The sequence below is a fragment of the Camelus dromedarius genome, chromosome 18, assembly GCF_036321535.1.
Source record: "Camelus dromedarius isolate mCamDro1 chromosome 18, mCamDro1.pat, whole genome shotgun sequence".
NCBI classification, from domain to species: domain Eukaryota; kingdom Metazoa; phylum Chordata; class Mammalia; order Artiodactyla; family Camelidae; genus Camelus; species Camelus dromedarius.
The window spans coordinates 13,501,405-13,520,170 of NC_087453.1; the positions used below are offsets into that span (position 1 = coordinate 13,501,405).

Below are 18,766 nucleotides of genomic sequence, written 5' to 3' on the forward strand. Positions count from 1 at the left end.
CGCGGGGGTGATGCGTGTAGGCGCGTGACTGTGCGAGCGAGCGGCCTCGAGCCGGCCAGCCGGGTGAGGGTGCGCGGGGAGCCCGCGTGGGCCAGGCGCGGGCGTGTGCGAGGCGCGGGCGTGCGCGCGAGGGTGTGTGCGAGGCCGAGGCGGAGCGCCGGGCGGGCGGCGGCGGCGTTAGGACTCGGGGGACACCGCCCCCCGCCCCGCGTCCCGCCCCCGCCCAGCCTCCCGCCTCAGTTCGCGCCGCGCCTCGGCTCCGAGCGCAGCCGCGCCGGCTCCTGCAGCCTAGCGGCGCGCACCGCCTGCCGCCGCGCCGGCGATGCGGGGCCGCCCCGCGCCCGCCCCAGTCCCGGCCCCGGCCCCCGCGGGAAGGGGCTGAGACGCCGCCGCCCGGATGGCTAGCCTCGCCGCACTCGCCCTCAGCCTGCTCCTGAGGCTGCAGCTGCCTCCTCTGCCCGGCGCCCGGGCGCAGAGCGCCGCAGGTGAGTGCACCCCCGGTCCCCGCTACCTCCCCGGCGCGTCCAGGAGCCCGCCGCCGGGCCCGGGAGGAGAAAGTTGTGCGGGCTCCTGGGGGGCGCGGGGCCGCCGGCCAGAGCCCCGGTCCCCGCCTGCAGCCGCCGACCGCCGCGTCCTGGCGTGCTCGGGCCAGCGGGCCCGGCCCTCGGTGTCTCTCGGCCGCCCGCGTTCGGCGAAGTGCCCCGCTTTACTTTCCTGCGGGCCCCCGGGCTCGAGTAACTTTCCGCGTCTGTGGCGAATATTTCCGCTCGCTGCCTCCCACTTGTCGGAATCTGTCGCTTGAGTGTTTGGGGCGGCGAGCTGAGAAGTGGCATCGACGCCCGGGGTGGATCACCCTCTCCCCGGCAGCTTCCCGGGCAGCGCGCGCTTTTCGTGGGGAGGACCGGTCGCCAGCAGGCCGAGGCTGCCAGGGCGGTGGCTTTTCTTTTCTCCCGAGAGATACAGGCAGCTCCAGACTTGCTCTAAATACGACGCGCCCCTAAAGCTTGATCTCATACTGCTGAAGGCACTGTGGGGGTGTTTGTGTTAACGACTGAGACAGCAGCCCCTCCTCCCGACCCCGTGGTTTTTATCCAAAGTAAACGGGCCTCTTGTTAAGGCCCTTCGGGTGGAGTGGCTTTGACCGGTGAGCGTGTATGTTCCTGAAAAGTTTGGGGGACTCGAATTTGGGTTTGACGGGAGGGAGGTGAGCAGAGGTAGTTCCCCGTGTGTGTGTGGGGTTACCCTGGCATTCTCCTAATGGCAAGTTGGCACGCACAGGAGGCCACCAGGATCCGGGGTCTTACACATCCCCAAACCCCACCAGAGGCAGTTTCCAGCCTTGAGTCCCCAGAGAGTAAGCGGTGGGGGAAGGAGAGAAGGGAGGGAGTGGTGCAGGTGTGCTTCCAAGTTCAGAATCACCTTGAAGTTTCCTAGCACATTAGTTCAGGTGTGACCGCGCTGAGGGCAGGTTGCTAGGATCCCAGGGAGCGGCTGAGATGAGCAAATGGAACTTGGGAAAAAACTCATTTTGGATTGATGAGTAACAGTGGTGCCCATTATATTATCACCCTGGAAGAAACAGGGAGAAAGAAGCTATGGGGGAGTGTAACCTCTTTAAACAGGCTGCTGCTTAGGCCAAGAACGGCTGGAGTGACATTCCATCGGAAATGCCTTGGAGTCTTCCTTGGGCCAAAATGGGAACTGAATATGGGACTTCTGTGAAGGGACATACTGTTTCGTGGCTGGGAAGTTAGGCGAGTAGGATACTTTTGACGTGTGTGCAGCTGAAAGTCTGGCTTAGCAAATGAGAGAGGGACAGCCACAACACCGTTCTGAAGATGGTGCACAATTCGTGTTTTCCTCGTTTTGGGTCTGCATTAGGTGTGCTAGGGCTGGGAAGGAAGGAGGGTGTTTGGGGGCAGTCCTGGGGACCAGGCATCATTCGTGACTTAGGTTTTACTATCCTCCAAGGCCTGATCGGCCCGCCACACATTAATAGTACTCACAATTCGGCGGCGAGAACAATATCAAACATATTCCTCCGCGGGTCTCAAAGCGTTCTTGGGTAGCGGGCGGTAAAACTGTACGGGGTTGGGAAAGCGGCCCGATGCTAAAAGCACGCCGGTTCCGAGTGCTCCCGCCAGGTGGCGCTCGCCCACAACTGTTAAAATGCAAATCCAGTTGCTTTCATCTCAAGAATAGAACTTCTTTTCAATTTTTAAATGAGTAATGTGTTTATTCAGCAGCCTTTTGTTAAAACATTTAGAGAAGTGTGAGGAGCAAGCACCTTTTCTTTGTTTGTTCTTCAGAACACACGGGAAAGAAAAGCAATCCTGGAGTACAGTTTGGGAAGAAATCTACTGTTGGCGGCATCCTATGTTTCTTTTGATTCTACCTGAGCTGAGTACCCTCTGCAAACCTACTCTATCCTGTACTTCCCGAGTGTCTGCTTTTGTTCCAGGGGCTCCTTAAACGAGGGAGATTAGCTTGTGTTGAAGATTTGATGCATTCTAAGCCTCATTTGTTAAAGCGGAAATATTCTGCATGTATCTATTCTCTCCTTTCTGGGTTAATACTAACTAGACCATTTAAATTAATCCTTCCAGGTTCCAAACATCTGCACTTGTAGATGCCGGAATGCTGCAAATGTTGACTTTTTAAAATGGACTTCTTTCTTTCTAAACGCAGACATTGTTGGAATCCAGATCTAGTATAAATATGACACTGGTTTGATTTCTTCTAAAGAATCTTATTTAAAACTTTTGGCAAGTTTGGGTAAATAATAACATTTTAAAACTCAGTGGTGTGCTCTCCATATTCTTTTAACCTGAGAACCCCCGGTCTCGAAAGCAATTTTGATTTGTAAGCTTACATCCGGTATACAGTTGGGATGATATGTTTTGTTGTAACATGTTGGTCACGGTGTCCAAAAGTCAGCGGCAAAAGCTTGTCATCAACAGGCATTTTCCGTCTTCCTTCTTTCAAGATGTGTTTCATGAGCCAGGATGATGTTTGTAAGGAATAAGAGTTTAAAAAGCATTTAAAATCATCTTGCGAAGAGTGTGGCAAAACATGATTTGAGATGAGGAAAGAGGGAATCAGTTAAACAAATGGATAAGGGGATAATTACTTTATTTACTAGTGGGTTTCAGCATCCGTACACTGAGAGCGAAAAATGGATCCTAGAAGGGACTCACTCGCTGGCGATTGTCAGTTGTTAGCAATGTCATTGTTTAACTCGATAATCATTGCCAGATACCTCTGGGGAACTGTTAGCAGCACAGTCAGATTTCACTTTCTCTCCTGGATTGCTTGATTTGTTTCCTAATAAAAGAACAATTCATGTGCAAACCTGGCTTGGATTCATTTCAGCAACAATTGCAGACATGTTTCTAGTGGAAGCTGACCATCTTCTTGGGTTACAACCCACTGCCATTCTCCTCTCCTTAATTCGTTCTTGCTTAGCCCCAGCACAGCTCCTGTGGGCTCCAGGCTGCCAGCTGAGGCAGCATTCTCTGTAGTGGTGTAACTGTCACCTTTCAAAACCACGATCACAGGACATTACAGCATCATTCTTTGAGCCCGGGATACTCCCATGACTCTCTGGCAGTGTGTTGCTGTGGAAACAAGAGCGATGCCATACAGGCAGTGGGTTCCTTGATGAATATTTACTAATGATATGAAGAGATGGTAGAGTCTTGTGGCAACTGTGATGGGGGACAGAGGAGTTGAACGCGGGAGGCAGCCTGATTTAGCAAAAAGCAGATGAGATTTGAAGTCTGAAGTCCTCAGTTTGAATCCTGCCCCTGCCACTTTCTAGCTGTGCCAGCTTGGGCAAGTCATTGACCTTCCAGCTTTTCATCTGTCAGGTGAGAATGATTATAGCTGCCTCACTAGATTTCATGAAGACTAGACTAGATGATGTACGCAGAGTGCATTGTACTGCTTGATCCTGAAGGGGGGCCTTGTCTCTCACTTTCCCTGGCATTGGGGTCTGTATACGGGCCAAGGGGGCACTGATGTTAGGAATTGAAAATTAGATGGCTGAGTTTTGGTGATGATTTTTAGTTTTTCTCCTTTTCTTCTTTTGAAGGGGGGTGGTTGATTCTCTGCAACCACTTTCACAAAGAGATTTAGAATGAAACAGGTGGCACTAATACATGTGGCCATTCAAGGGTTTAGAGGGGCGTGTTTAGTTCCAAGCATGTTTTACCTTGCAAATGAGAATGGCAAGAAACCAAGTGGTCGCACATTGTAACAGGAAAGTGTTCCTGTACATCTTCTCTCCCTTCCTGTCACCCCCACCGCGCACACACACACACACACACACACACACACACACACACACACACACACACACACACACACACACACACACACACACAGAGTCTTCCTTGCCTCAGGGCTCTGTCTCCTGCTCCATTTCCATCTCTTACCTAACGTAGAAGTCAGGTGCATGACACTCAGGGGCAGTGGAGGGAAAGATGCTTTGTGCGCTCGATAAACAAGCAAAGACTAAGTAAACATATAGAGGGCTGTGGCATTCCAATAAATAAAAAAGCTATGAGATTATTGAAAACAAACCACGCCTGACAGATGTAATAGCATTTGCAGGCACATTACGGAATTGGGGCCAGGAGGCAGCACCATGTAGATATTAGAAAGCAGTTAGAGTGCCTTGTGAAATCTTATAAAATGGATTCAAATTGGTTTGGAGAAGAATAAAGCTGTGGTTTTTTTTTTTTCTTTTTTTTGCGGATTAATAGCTATCAGATGCAGCTAAAGGGACAGTGGGGCTCATGGGTGCTGTGTCCGAGTGGGCCAGCGTGGGCAGTTGGGGTGATGGGAGTCAGCATTGGATGTGGTCTTGCTGGACACTCTTATTTGCCTGGAAGAGGGCGAAATGAACACGATACTATCAGTTAGGTGTCCCCTGTTGGTAAGAGTTGCAGGTTCTAAAAAAGATACAGAGGGATGCAGTGAGGATTCGAGGCTTAGATCCCAAGGGAGCTACCAGAGGTCAACTGTGAAAAATGGGAATTAATATGTCAAAAAGGCAGAGTGGTGAAAAGGTGAGGAGCCGCTGAGAAATGATAATCTGTTTGCCTGTTTTATTTCAAAATTTCAGTGTTATTTCCCTCTGTCCGTCCTAGGTATTTACCCAGGTGAGGGCTGCTCAGAAGCCTGTCAAATCCACCATCAGACTGGTGGGTAACTAATAAATTGAGGTGAGTCTCCAGTGTGACAGACTTACACTTTTGTTCACCCTGGAGCCTGGTGGCTGGAGTACATCTGGCACACATACATTGACTGGTGCACAAGTAGAACAGATAGAAAGTCTTTCCAGTCTCTTAAATGTTCAGCTGACCCACTGGATGCTGGAGGGAGTGAAAAAACATGGCGACACCACTTTGGTAAGCAGTTTGTCAGTTTCTTTAAAAAGTTAAATGTGCACCTGCCATTGGATCCAGTCATTCTGCTTCTAGGAATGTACCCAACAGAAAGGAAAACATATCCACACAAAGGTACGGATGTGAGTGTTCAGAGCAGCATTATTCGTGGGAGCCAGAAGCTGGAAACAAACCAGATGCCCATCAACTGGTGAATCCATCCAACGGAACACGACTAACCATAAAAAGGAATGAACTATTGATGCATGATGCTACAGCATGGATGAACCTCAAAAAACATTAAGCTGCGCAAAAGAAGCCAGATGCAAAAGATTATGTGTTATATGAAATATTCAGAAAGGACAGATCTATGGAGACAGAAAGCAGAACAGTCATTGCCTGGGGCTGGGCATGGGAGCAGGGATGTGGGCAAGAGAGAATGTTTCGGAGGGATGGGAAGATTTGAAAACTGGAAGGTGGTGATGGTTGTGTGACTATAAATCCCAGCTCTGGGCTTGTGGTGTGAACTTGGTAAGTTATTTCACTGTTCTCAGCCTTTCTTTCTGCACCTGCAAAGGGGGGCCCACCCATAACCCAGTACGGCGAGGGCTCCCGTACTCCTGTAAATTGTCAAGCTCAATTCTTGGCACAAAACAGGCACCGAGTAAATGGCATCACTCTTTCTCATGCCTCGCTAGTCTCCCAGATAGTTTGTTGCATTTGGTGTTTGCAAGGCGTTGTTCCTGGGTGCTGTTCCCCCTGCCTCCCTTTTAGGCTCTTTAGACTGTGAATTAAGCCAACGGAGCTAATGTGTCTTCCCCCTCATCGGTTTGGCAAAAATGGAAAAGTTTAAGACTATCAAGTTTTGACGAGGATCTGAGCAATTAGGTGGCTTTGTTCATTGTTGAATAGTGAGTATTGAAACAGCTTTTTTGAGTGCTCATTTGGCAACATCTGTTAAAATTGAAGACGTGAATGCTTTGTGCCTGGAGTGTTTTGGTAGGGTTTGGATTGGTAAGGGGAGGGAATCGACCATTCATTCATTTCCTTCCTCATTAAGCCAAGGGTGTAGAAGTTTAACAGAAGAGTGGAGGCCCTCCTGCTCAGGAGCAGATACAACATATGTTTGGCCCCTTAGTTTCCTAACAAGATGAACAGCTTCCAGAGATGAGAGGTGAGAAAACAGCTCCGTTACTGTGTGTTGTGGGGGCCTCCATCAACACCCTGGAAGAACCTGGCACCAGCAGTCCATGTGCTGCTCTTAAAAAGATGTTTATTAAACTCAAACATTCTGGGCTCGATGATGCTTGTCCTCATGTGGGGAGGATGTGGTGCTGTCACCCAGGTTCCCAGCTCCAGCTTCCCGGGACCCTGGAAAGCCTGTTTCCTCTCACATCACCCCGACTTTGCTTTACTCCTCTTTTACCCCTGTTGTGAGATCACGTAACCATTTCTCATGGTCTTCTCATAACTCATGGTGGATGGTTACGGTTCATCTTTGGAGGGTCAGCTATTTGTCTCTTTGGAACTAAGCATGAATTCATGTTAGCAAGGAGAACTTTTTTTTTTTTTCTGGAGGAGAGATTATTAGGTTTGTTTGTTTATTTTTAGAGGAGGCACTGGGCATTGAACCCAGGATTGTGTGCATTTAAAAAAAAAAAAAGACAGTATGAGCAAGATGGAAATCAGTCTTTTGTAACCTAGTTTTGGAGGTGACGTCTCATTACTCCTGCCAAGTTACTAGGTCCAGCTCACACTCAAGGGGAGGAAATCACCCAAGGGCTTGACTACCAGGAAGGGGGGCACTTTTTGAGCCATGTTAGGAGCTGCCTACCGTAGGAACCTCAGATAAAAGACACAAAGGATAGGAAAGCGAGTATCTTAGAGAAAAATGCAAACGTCATTTTTAACGTGTGTTCAAATCTTTTAATTCTTTTTATTATTTTGGGCACCAGTGTCAGAGCAGTGTCAAGATTTTACTCTTTAAAGGACTTTGAGTAGAGAGACTTATTGTCTTAGAATGGACTTAGTCCAAATCTTAAAAACAGTTAATTATGAAGGTCAGAAAGTAAAAAATGAACTATACGAAGATCCATCAGAAAACTTTTCAAGCTTTATCCTACAAGTTGGAGTAGTATGTGTTTATAACACTGTAAGATGTTTGCACTAGTATGTAGGTTCCACAAGAATCAGTTTATAAAAAATACCAGTAGATGAAGGGTATAATATAATTTAGCTGAAATTTACTATTTTTATTGCATATCCCAGTTTTACAAATTAGTACTTATTTTAGGCTTTTTTTTTTCTGACATTCCTAGAGTTTCTTGTCACATAAAATCAAAATTGAGAATTTATTAGGTTACAGTGATTGAAAGGTTTAATGTAAATATACAGATTATTATATGGATCAACACATGTCCTGCCTGTACTGTTAGTTTTGATTGCTGTGGCAATAGTACAGTCATTACAGGAGAAACTCGATTGCAGTAATATTTTCAGGATAACTATGAGATCTTCCAGTGAAGAGTGGTTTTGTCAAAATCCAAATGGACTGACCAGACCTTTGACTTCCTGATGGGGATGTGCTCCAGGGATTTACCTGTTTTCACAGATTACTTGTTTGCTTGGTGTGTGGGTGGGTGGAGGGGTGGTTCCAAAGATCCTCATTGTGCTTGTCTAGGCAGTGTCTATAAGTAGACGGGAGGGTCACCAGTTTATGGTGGTTCCAATCCCCTTTTGGTCTCATCTCTGCAAGGTGACCTTGAGGAAGAGGGAAACCAAGATACCTTGAGTTTTCCCTTCATCTGACTTGGGGAAGTGCTGGTCTGGCTTCCACTTTCAGGGGCTTGGATTTTGGAGCAGTTTCTCATTTATTCATTGTCATCTTCAGTCCTACTAAGTCAGGCTGTGCAAGGCTGGGTGTCAGCACCCCTCCTGGTGGGAGGGAGGGAGGGCATAATTTTCCTGAGTGTCTGGGTCAGGGCTGCTGCATGTGGCTATGTGGACCCGGCACAGCTGTACATGCAGGACCGGGTCCAGGACCTCGTTCTGCTCCACTGTACCAGCTTTGAGTTCAGAGCCATTTCCATGTCCAGTTCCTCTCCTGTTTCCGGATCCAGAGCTCCTGATGTCTTAACTGTTACTTTTTTCTTTTTTTTTTTAGTGAATCTTTCCTCTGCCAAATATTGTCCATTTACCACCTTTTTGCCTTTCATATTATCTTTTCACCTTTTGTTATAGGAAATGTATGCATTGGGTTGGGGGAGTGGCTTTCAGCTCCAAAAGTTCAGAAACCAAGACTTGAAGCAAGATGCTGACCTGTCTCAAACCAGGGCTGGGGCTGGAGGGGTGAGAGGAATGATCAGTTATATTCAGAAGCCAGGAGCACTGCCAGCCTCTCCCCTGTATCTCGGCTGGCTCCAGTTCAGGATGGTTGTCTTCCTCTAAACACAGTTGTCTGGAACAAAGCAGAGGGCAGCTCTCTAACACTTGGGTTGCGTTGTCTTGAGGTCTTTTAAACTGGATTTACGGAGGAACTGTGGGACCTCCTGGGAAAGAGGAAACTTAAAAGTTTTCAACAGTTGAGATGCTCAGCTCAAACTTGTAAACACCTTAACTGAACTCAAGTACCATACCACCTTTTGTTAAAACAAACGTTTATAAAACTTTTTTTCGAGAGGTATACTTAGTGAAAATTTTCCATTTCAGTTAAGTCTTTAAAATTTTCTGCACAGAGGATGTGTGTTCCAAGTAGAGGATGTGTGTTCCAAGTAGAATGTTAATTCTGGGACTTGACACACTGAAGGCCATTTTTAATGGAGGAGTGCACTTAAACCTGAATGAATCCCAGAGTCCCAAGGTCACCATTGTCTATAGAGATGAATACATATTTTAAAACAGAATCTCTTAGTTTAGCTTGGGACCAGCTCTCTCTATTGGTCACTCTTTTAGTGAAGGTTGATGAAGTCAGAGCTTTCTTACCTGCATTATCTTTACCTCTTACCACACATTAAACTTTCAGGATACATTTAAAATCACTTGTGTGCAAAAAGCACATTGTTATTGCTTTCAGCTGAGAATGGACTTAGCAAGCACTGAAGCATTTCTCAGTTGTATTTTCATTTCCTCTCACCTCCAAAACCTCAGCCACTGTCATCTGTCCTTGGAAAGTTGCTGACCACCTGGACCTCTCCAGGTACCTCCTCCATCCCAGCCGGCCTTTTCATGTGTCTAATTTTGGGCCATCCCTTTGTGATCCATAGGCTTTTGATTCAAATCTCAGACATTTCCTCCTTTTGGGGTTTCAACTCCCTTTAGAGAGTCTTAGTTCTAGCCACTGTTTTGATTCCAGGATCTATGCCTTGGACTCTTTGCCCTTGTCTCAACTGTCTTTTACATTATATACAAGGTCCAAATGATTGGAGGCAGAGAGACAGTGAATAGATTCCACTTGACTCAGCTCCTCTCACAGAAATTCTCACGTTTCAGGCATGTTTTACTTACTGTTTCCTTCTTTGTGACAGTCTGATCTCTGATTAAAATCTGGCCATGATAGTGAGCTTGTCATGGCTGCCCTGCTTCTGACACCGTGACATAGTTAAAATGGATTACAGATTATCTGGCAAGACCTTGTATGTGCGCCAGGCTTCAGTAGATTCCTGACTTATTTAGTCAAAGATACCGGATATCATGGAAGTGAGGTGACTACCCAGATGTGAAGCAGACGTGGTGTATCTTGGTCTGACCTTTTCTGGCCTCTTGGTTCCCCTTTAGGGATGCACAGTTGTAGGGACATCTTCAACGCTGGCAGAATCCTGCTTATACAAGAATAGCATCTTGGAAGATCTTATCTAAAATAAGAGCATCTATTAAGGGATATTTACAAATATGATTAGGTTCTTCTGGTTCATGAAGCAAACTCAGCATGTGCAAGTCCACATCCTTTTCTCTAGGAAGGGGAAAGAGCCAGTTTTGTGGATATAGCAATCAAATGTTGTGTTAATAATCACACTATGTTTATGTTAGTATAAAAAGCATAATGGAAGGCTACACTTCGTAGAAGAGGGGTGGGGAGGAATGGAATTGAGGTGATACGTAAGGGGCGTTTTGGCTTTAATTTGTAATATTCCATTTCATCTGAAAAGGAGAATACTCTTAAAACCTTGTTAAAACTAGTTGATAATTCTTGATAGAGAAGAACATAAGTGTTAATTAAATTACGCTTCTCTTTGTAATATTTCTGCATTTAATTTATTTCCTGAAAAAGTGACACCCTTGCAGTTTAAGATTTGTTGCAAATTATGGAGATTTTAAACATGTGAACTGTTCTTCAGTCATTCTTTCAAAACAAATTTTGGTGTTATTTTCTGTATGGAAAGGCTTCTTTCAAAGTCTGTATTGAGGATTCCTATGGTGAATTGTAAGGCCCCCTGCATCTGCTTAGGAGGAGCAAAGTAGAGAATTGTGTCACAGATACAGGGAGATACTTGCGCATGAGTGATGAGTCCTCAGTGGAAGGGGCCTTAGTAGGCATCAGTGTCCATCCACCTCCCACACCTCCTCTCTCCTGGGGCCTCAGCAGAGAAATAGCAGAGATTCTTCCATGGGACGGCCTCTAGGTTTGCTTGAGGCCCAAGGAGGACACATTTGACACAGAGGAATAATGTTTTCAGTGTTTAGAGATGCTGCAAACCTGGGCACAGTTTTCCCATCTGTAAAATGACCAGATGACTTCTTTGTTTCTTAAGGGCTGGAGTTCTAGTCTCTGGCTTTAGAATTTTGATTGTTTCCCCTGAAAAACAAATCATTTGCGATCTTTGATAGAGATTAAAATACTAAAAATCTGCCCTTTCCTGATTAATCAAGATTGTTATTTGACACCATCCATGGTCCATTCAAAAGGAGTGAGTTGTGAAATCTCCAGGTCTAGGAGATGAAACAAACAGAATATGTGTCCAGGATTGTTCATTTCAAACAGCAACTCCATCAGAACAGTCCTGATTAGAGTATGTTGGAAGGAATTTGCACTCTCCTGGGAGGAAGATTTCTAAACCCGAAGGAGGATACCGAGGAGAGGAGCATTTGGCTTATGCTGGAATGGAAAGCAGAAAACACAGGGAGATGACAAGTCATTTGGTGAAATGATGGATGATAAGGGAATAATAATAGGGAACCAGATTCAAAAGTTATGAAGATCACAGGTGCACTGGGGTATGTCTGCCGAGCATGAAGGATTCAAACTGAACACCAGGGGAATAGGTACACCAGATAGTGAACACTAACACTCTTCAAATGAGCCAGACGTTTTTCAGAGGCTTTACTAATTGTCACTTAAAGAGCCTTTGCAGCAGTCCTACGATGTGGGTACAGTGGTTAGCCCAAGGTCGCATAGCTAGTGAGTGGTAGAGCCAAGGCTTGACCTCAGGCAATTTGAGGCTGGAATCTGTGTTCCTGGCCACTGCTTCCTGCTCTCTCTTCAGTTTACTCTGTGCCAGGTGCTGTGCTAAATTTATACTTAGGGGAAACATTTAGGTCCTATTTGAAATTCCTGGGTGGAAAGCCTTCCTTCAGAATTTTCGATGAGAATTCCTGTGGGGGAGTTCTAAGATTTCATTTAATTCTCATAATGACCTCATGAAGCAGGCCCAACAATTTCATATATCAGATAAGAAAATTGGGTTTAGGGAGGTTCAAAGACTTGGCCACGGTCGTACTTGTAGTCTCGTTTCAGAGTCCGGGTCCTTCATCACATGATGTTGAATGTTAGAAGACTTTTATGGCGGTAAGAGGAATGGGAGAGAGGGGCTGTCTTCCCAAGAGAGAAGCCCCATCTTCTTCCCAAAGACATCTCAACCATCCCAGTCTTAAAAACAGGGTAATTCATAGAGAGGAAGGACCCTCCCTTGTCCTGGGACAAAAGTTGGGCCCCTGCATGTGGCTGATTGCACATTGGAGGCTCAGCAGCTGAAGGTGCCACACCCACCAGAAACTCAGTTGGGATGAAGGGTTCATCCTTGACTACGGTCTTTGGACCTCTGGGTCTCCACCAAACACAGCATTTTAGGAAAACACTTTTTGGCTGACTATAGTTTATTGAGTTAATTTAACCCACAAGATAGTCACCCTGTGGATTTGAGAGGTGATTATTATTTGAGTTTTGCAAATGAGAGGCTGAAGGCTAAGCCATCAGGTGGGACTGCCCTTGCATTTGTAGGATGCACTGTCAAGTGTTGAACGTCTCAGATTTTGCAGCAAGAATCTTTGGTTCTGAAATATGAGCCTACGTAATTTTATCTCTAATTTTCCAAAGGTGCCAAATACCTCCCCACTGAGTTTTTCATTGTGTGCTCAGAAGAAAGAATGTGTCAGTTTTTGCTCCTGTGATGGCAGTTTTTCAGCTTGTTCCTAATATGACTTTTTGGTAGTTCTTGGCTCTTCTTGTGGAATCAGGTCTGGTGTAGGTGGACCCATCTGCTTGGACATGAAGGAAACCGTAATGGTTAAAAGCGCAGACTCTGATCTCAGGCTGTGTGGGCTCAAGTCAGTGCTGTGCTCTTTATAAGCTGTGTGACCTTGAACAAGTTATTTGAGCCCTCTGAGCCTTAATTTTATTATCTGTGAAATGAGGCTAATCACAGTAACTTGCTTGTAGGGTGGTTGTGAGGAATCAGTGAGGTGATGAATGTAAAATGCTTACCCTGGGGCCAGGCTGGTGGAAACAGCTCAACAAATGCTAGTCATGTTGGTGGTGGTGCTATTGCTGGAGCACAAGAGCACGTGGTGAGGGTGACCACTTGTCCTGCTTTGTCTAGGATGGAGGTGTTTCCCAGGATGTGGGACCTGCAGTGCTAAATCCGGGATTGTACCAGGAAAACCAGGCTGAACTGGTCACTCTAATGCCTAGCCTGGGCCATAAAGCTCTCTTCAGAGTGATCTCGTTGCATACGCTGTGCAGGTTCCTGCAAGTTGCATGTATAATTCATATTTATGTAGCAAAAAAGGATTATCTGATATTTGGCCTGCATTTGATAGATATTTCTGTAGGAAGAAATAGAATAGCTTTCTTTTGTCAGTTTCAGAAAGTATCACCACTGGAGGAGCTGTCTGGGGTCTGGTGATGTATTTCTCTGGATCCAGACAGAAAACAGAATTCAATTCCAATGTGTCATGAGACTTTAACAAAGAGACTGTATATGGGATGGAGTTGGGGTTAAGGAAACCTACAAGGGATGCTGAGACATCGAGAGACTAGGAACAGTGGGAGGTTATTAGTACCTTTTAATTGGCAAAGGGGCAGGGGAAGGGAGTTGTGTTCATGGATCCCTGCTCTGCACTGCTCTGAGCTCCAGGGGCTGTGACTCCTTTGCCCGCTGGTCCTGATTGTAGTAAGCAGATGCGGAGCACTGGCAGGAGAGTACGAGGCAGGAGGAGGAGGCTTGGGGTATTTATCCTCTCGCCCTGCCTCACTGCTTTCTGGTATGGCTGTATTCTGCAGTGGCAGTGGTTCTCAAATGGTCCCTGGACCAAGAACATCAACATCACCTGGGAACTTTTTATAAGTACAAATTTGGGGACCCACAAGAGACCTACTGAGTCACAAGCTCTGGGGGTGGAGCCCAGCAGTCTGCCCTAATAAGCCCTCAAGGTGACTCTGGCACTTGTGAAAATGTGAGGACGGCTGGTCTAGGGAGCAAAGATATACCATTAATTTCATGTGGGGCTTTTAGCCAGTCAAGTCCATTCTCTGGTTTGGAGGACAGTTTCCATCTCAGCCAAATGAGAGGGAGTTTTACCATCTCTATTCATAACACTTGATCCTCTAAAATAGCCTATTTATTTTCTGACTCTTTATTAGAATTTATGCTCCACCAGTGTCAGGACTTGGTTCTGCTCGCTGCTGATCCCGTGTGCTCAGCCCAGTTCCTAAACATGGTACTCAGGGTTGGTGAACGAACGGATAGGAAGTGATTTCTAAGATCACTTTCAGCGAGTTTACTTTTGATGTGAAGATTCTGTGTTCTGTCTTATATAATAATGGCTAGTTTATCTTAAATCTGTCAGTCTGAAATCTCAACCTGCAATTCCATGTTTTCAAGTGGGAAAATAATAATTGATGAATTAACAGAAGAGTTTTTAAAGTGTGCTCTGTGTGCTAGGGACCAGGACACATCGGTATGTCACACATAAATCTTCATAAAGTCTCTGAAATTGGATCGCTGTGAAGGAATACAATCTTAGTGAGGTTATGTGACATTCCCAAAGTCACATAGCTATTAACTGGCCAAATTCAGGTTTCAGTCAAGCTGTGTTCACTTCCAGGCCAGTATTGTTTCAGTTTCAAAGCTGTGCAAGATTTAGAGAAACAGACTGAATTGCAAAGAATGATTGTAGCGTAAAAGAATAGTTTGCCTTGAAATCTATTTTGTCTTGAGTCGCTCAGCATGTTGGAGAGAGGATAGGCGTTGAAGTCAGAAATTGAATTGAAATCCCAGCTCTTGCCACTTAATAGCTGTGTGTCCTTGGGTGAGTGACTGTGCCTTTCTGAGCCTAGATTCACCATCTGGCAGGGGCAGTTGCGACCATTTGAGAGGATGCATATAAAACACCTGGCAAGTGGTAATAGCAATGGTGATTTCTAAGAATTTTTGAGATATACTAATTTATGTGCAAATTGTGATAAGTCTCAGTTCAGTGGGTAGATTTTAGAGTTTAATGTTCATTGTTAGGAAGAACTGATAATATGACTTGAACTTGCAACAGTCTCTGGAGATGTTTTCATTCCCATCTGGACTGGCTATGGGCTCAGACTGCCTGGGATCTCTCATCATCTTGCTTACTTGCTGTATGTCTTTGGGCAAATTAATTAACCTCTCTGGGCCTTAGATGTCTTTACCTCAAAATGGGGGATGATAGTACGTATCTCATTAGACAGTTATGAGCATTATGTGAAATAACATATGTAAAGTGGTGACTAAACTGTGTGAAATTTATGATCATTGTTAAATGGGAATTCCTTCTGCATATCAGATACATCCATGGTCTCCTGACCTTTGAATATTAGGTGTGCAGATACATGTCTGTGCATGTAAGTAGGCACCAAGTGAGGTCCTATGTAGAGACAGTAAATAGTAATTATACACCAGACATCATGTAAAAGCTTCTTTCTTGCCCTGAATCCTACTGTTCACCTTCTGGTGTGCTGTGAAGATCTTGGAAAGAAGCTAAAGAGTCTCTGGGCTACACAGTAGATGTTAAACCCACACGCAGCTTCTGTCTTTCCTCTAAGGGAGAGCTCCCAGACTCTCATCCGGCGGCTGTAGCTCTCACTTTACATGCAGTTCTAACACGTTTGTATATGATGTCAAAGCCCAGACAGTTTAGAGGGAAGGAGACAGGCTGCTTCAGAGAGACATGCTCGCAGTGGTGGTTAACAGAAGAAGTGGTGACCTGATTGCTGGAGAGGAGCAGGAGAACCGCAGGAAGCAGCAATGAGATCTCAGTAAACTTGGTAGCGGGACTGCTAGGCACGTGGGCAGGGGATGCTACTCTGCTGAAGGCCCCGAAGGCTACACCTTGCTGCTTGGCACAAGATGCCATGGCGGTCGTGACAATTACGACGTCAGGAGGAAGAAGCAGGTGTGGGACTCCGAATACAATGACTGATCTACAGATAACTCTGAGTTATAAGAAAAGGCTAAATTGTTTTCTTTATTGCCAACGATTCTACTTCTATAACACTTTCTACAGTATTTTCAGGCACAGCATTCCGTTTTAACTCTTGCCCTTAATATGTGCAACTACCTTTTTTGCAGATAAGAGGTTGAATCTTAGATGCAATAAAGGACAAACCAAGGCCACATAGGAACTGAGGGCCAGGGAAAGGCCTGAAACCTGCTTTTTAGGTTTTGAACCTGCAGTGTGCACCGTGGTCCCATTCTATCATGTGGGAGGGAAGGGAAATTTGTGGAACATTTTTAGAGGCTTTGCAGACACAGCTCTTCAACTGTCTGCTATGGTGGTTAGCATGATTAGCCTGATGCCTTCAGCCTGATAAACCCTGGGTTTAAGTATTTAGAGTAGTAAATTGAATTAAAGAGCAAACTTTAGCTATCTAGAAAGATCTGATATCATAAAGGCAAGTTTTCTAGGAGCAGCTGGAATGAAGATGGAGTGGAGGGCGAAGAGCTGGTCAGAGGAAATGCATTAAGAAAAGTACAGGTGAAGAGAGGCAGAGAGAAAGGGCCAGAGGTCCTGCAAGAGCACTGAGAGGACAGTGGTGGAACAGGGCACGTGGCGTTTCCTTGGAGGAGTATTTTGCCTCTTTTTCTCTGACTCCTTTGATTTTGCTTGACCTGACTCTTCAGGGGGAGCAAGTTTACAGCCTAAGGCTCTTAGTTAAAAATAACTTGTATTTAGCGTGAGAAATTCATGCTGGCATGGAAAAATTGCTATCGAAGATAGATTTTGATAGCAAACAGTAAGACAGTAGCTGCTGAAGGATACTCCACTACTGGCTTCCTCTGATGCCAGTTTTATCCAAATAGTCTGGGGAGGCTCATGACTCAGAACCATTTAACTGCATTCCTGGTGTGAGGCAGGCCAGGCCGAGTGCTGGTATCCCTTCCTCCTAGACCCAGAGATGGCGTGGTTTGATTTTCCTCCTTGTCACTTGCATCAAAGAGGAAGATTGGACAAATGACGTCCTTTGTTGGAGGAAAGGGGGTCAAGGTGTGTTTCATGTAGTGGCTCTTTGAAAGACAACAGTGTCTAGTCCATTCTTTTAAATTTGTGACAGCCCAGCACAGTGCAGCTGGAGGTGTACAGAGAGTTGCCACCATGTGACTTCTGAATTAGGATGACTTGAGAAATTCAAATTGAAAGGGACCCTGTGTTAGTTAACAAAGTTAGCCGCTGAGGACTACACTTACTGAACCACTTCAGCCACTGACCACGAACGACATTTGTTATCTCGCTGTTTCTGTGGGGTCAGGAGTCTGTGCACATCTGAGCTGCTCTCTCAGGCTCCCTGAGGCTGCTGTCCATTCCTCAGCCAGGGCAGTGATCTCGTCTGAAGACTTGACTGTGAAGGATCTCTTTCCAAGTTCATGTAAGTTGTTGGCAGCATTCAGTTTTTTTGCAGGCTGCCAGACTGAGGGTTTTACTTCCCACAGTCCTGTTGCACTTGGCCTGTTGGCCGGAGGCCACTCTTAGTTTTTTGTGACATGGGCCTCCCCAACACAGGGGCCCGCTCCATCTCCCCAGCAAGGGAGGGAGTCTGCTAGTCAGACAGAGGTCACAGTCTCATGTAACTGATTGCAGAAATGGCATCCCATCACCTTGACCATATTCTGTTGGTTGGAAGCTAGTCAGCGGTCCTGCCCACATTCAAGGGGAGGGGACTACCTACAAGCATGAATACTGAGAAGTAAGGATCATTGGGGACAATTTTAGAGTCTACCTGCCACAGAATGACATCTGAAAACCCCCCTTTTTTGTATTCTTCAAAGCCTTGCCGCTAAAGGCTTCTTTGGGAATAGGGGGTGCCTGAAATTTAAGAGACTGAAAGACGGGGATGGAAAATTCTGTTTGGGTTTGACTTGATGGCTGATCTACCTTGATGGACTTATCAAGGGTCTTACAGAGGGCTTGAAATACGTGATTTCCTTTCACCCTCACTGGTAACCCTGAGAAGTAAGCAGATGAGGGAACTAGGATTTAGAATCAACCTTGAATCTTGTCCGAGCTCACAAGGCTTGAGAGTTGTTGGATTTTTAAGAGATCAGAGGGGTCAGGAGTTAAGGCTTTGCTGGGGTTGATGCCATGGGGGTGCGTTCTCTCTGCCAGGGCAGGGTTAGCTGGAGCTGGGCTGCTGGGCTAAGCTGAATGTCAGGATGCCAAGTACAGTCTACGTGCAGATGCGAAGATCAGACTGGGCTCCAGAGGAGATGTTGGAAGTCAGGATTCAGGGCTGGTGTAAACACAGTAAAGCCAAAAAGGGCCAAGTCTCTTGAGAGCCTTTTCCTTTCATATAAGCAAGGATTAGCAGGGAGACACAGTACTGGTCTTCGTTATTCGTTCATGCTCCTCGGTGTTGAATTTGGACTTTATGAGACCAAGGGAAGCCGTTGGGCTCATGTCTGCCAACGACGAGGCCAGTCTTCCTCTCCTGCCACCTTTGTCTGCATGGCTGTGATGGATGTTTTTCCAGTTTTCTCTTATAGTATAAAAATGAGCAGAAAATGGAAATGTGAAAATGCAGGTACTCACTTCGAGGACCTGGAGATCATCATTCTAAGTGAAGTGAGCCAGAAAGAGAAAGAAAAATACCATATGATACCACTTATATGTGGAATCTAAAAAAAAGACACAAATGAACT

General features: G+C 45.9%; 1 protein-coding gene across 6 annotated transcripts in view; it reads left to right on the top strand.

The window, feature by feature from the left end:
- Positions 1–350: 350 nt before the first annotated feature.
- The window catches only part of PTPRT (protein tyrosine phosphatase receptor type T), a 939,599-nt gene continuing 921,183 nt past the window's right edge, over positions 351–18,766 (top strand). For all 6 annotated transcript variants that reach the window (XM_031433788.2, XM_031433792.2, XM_064475672.1 and 3 more), the window contains exon 1: positions 351–485. In XM_031433788.2, the coding sequence (XP_031289648.2) occupies positions 398–485 (88 nt within the window). In that variant the 5' untranslated portion in view covers positions 351–397. The remainder of the gene's footprint in view (positions 486–18,766) is intronic.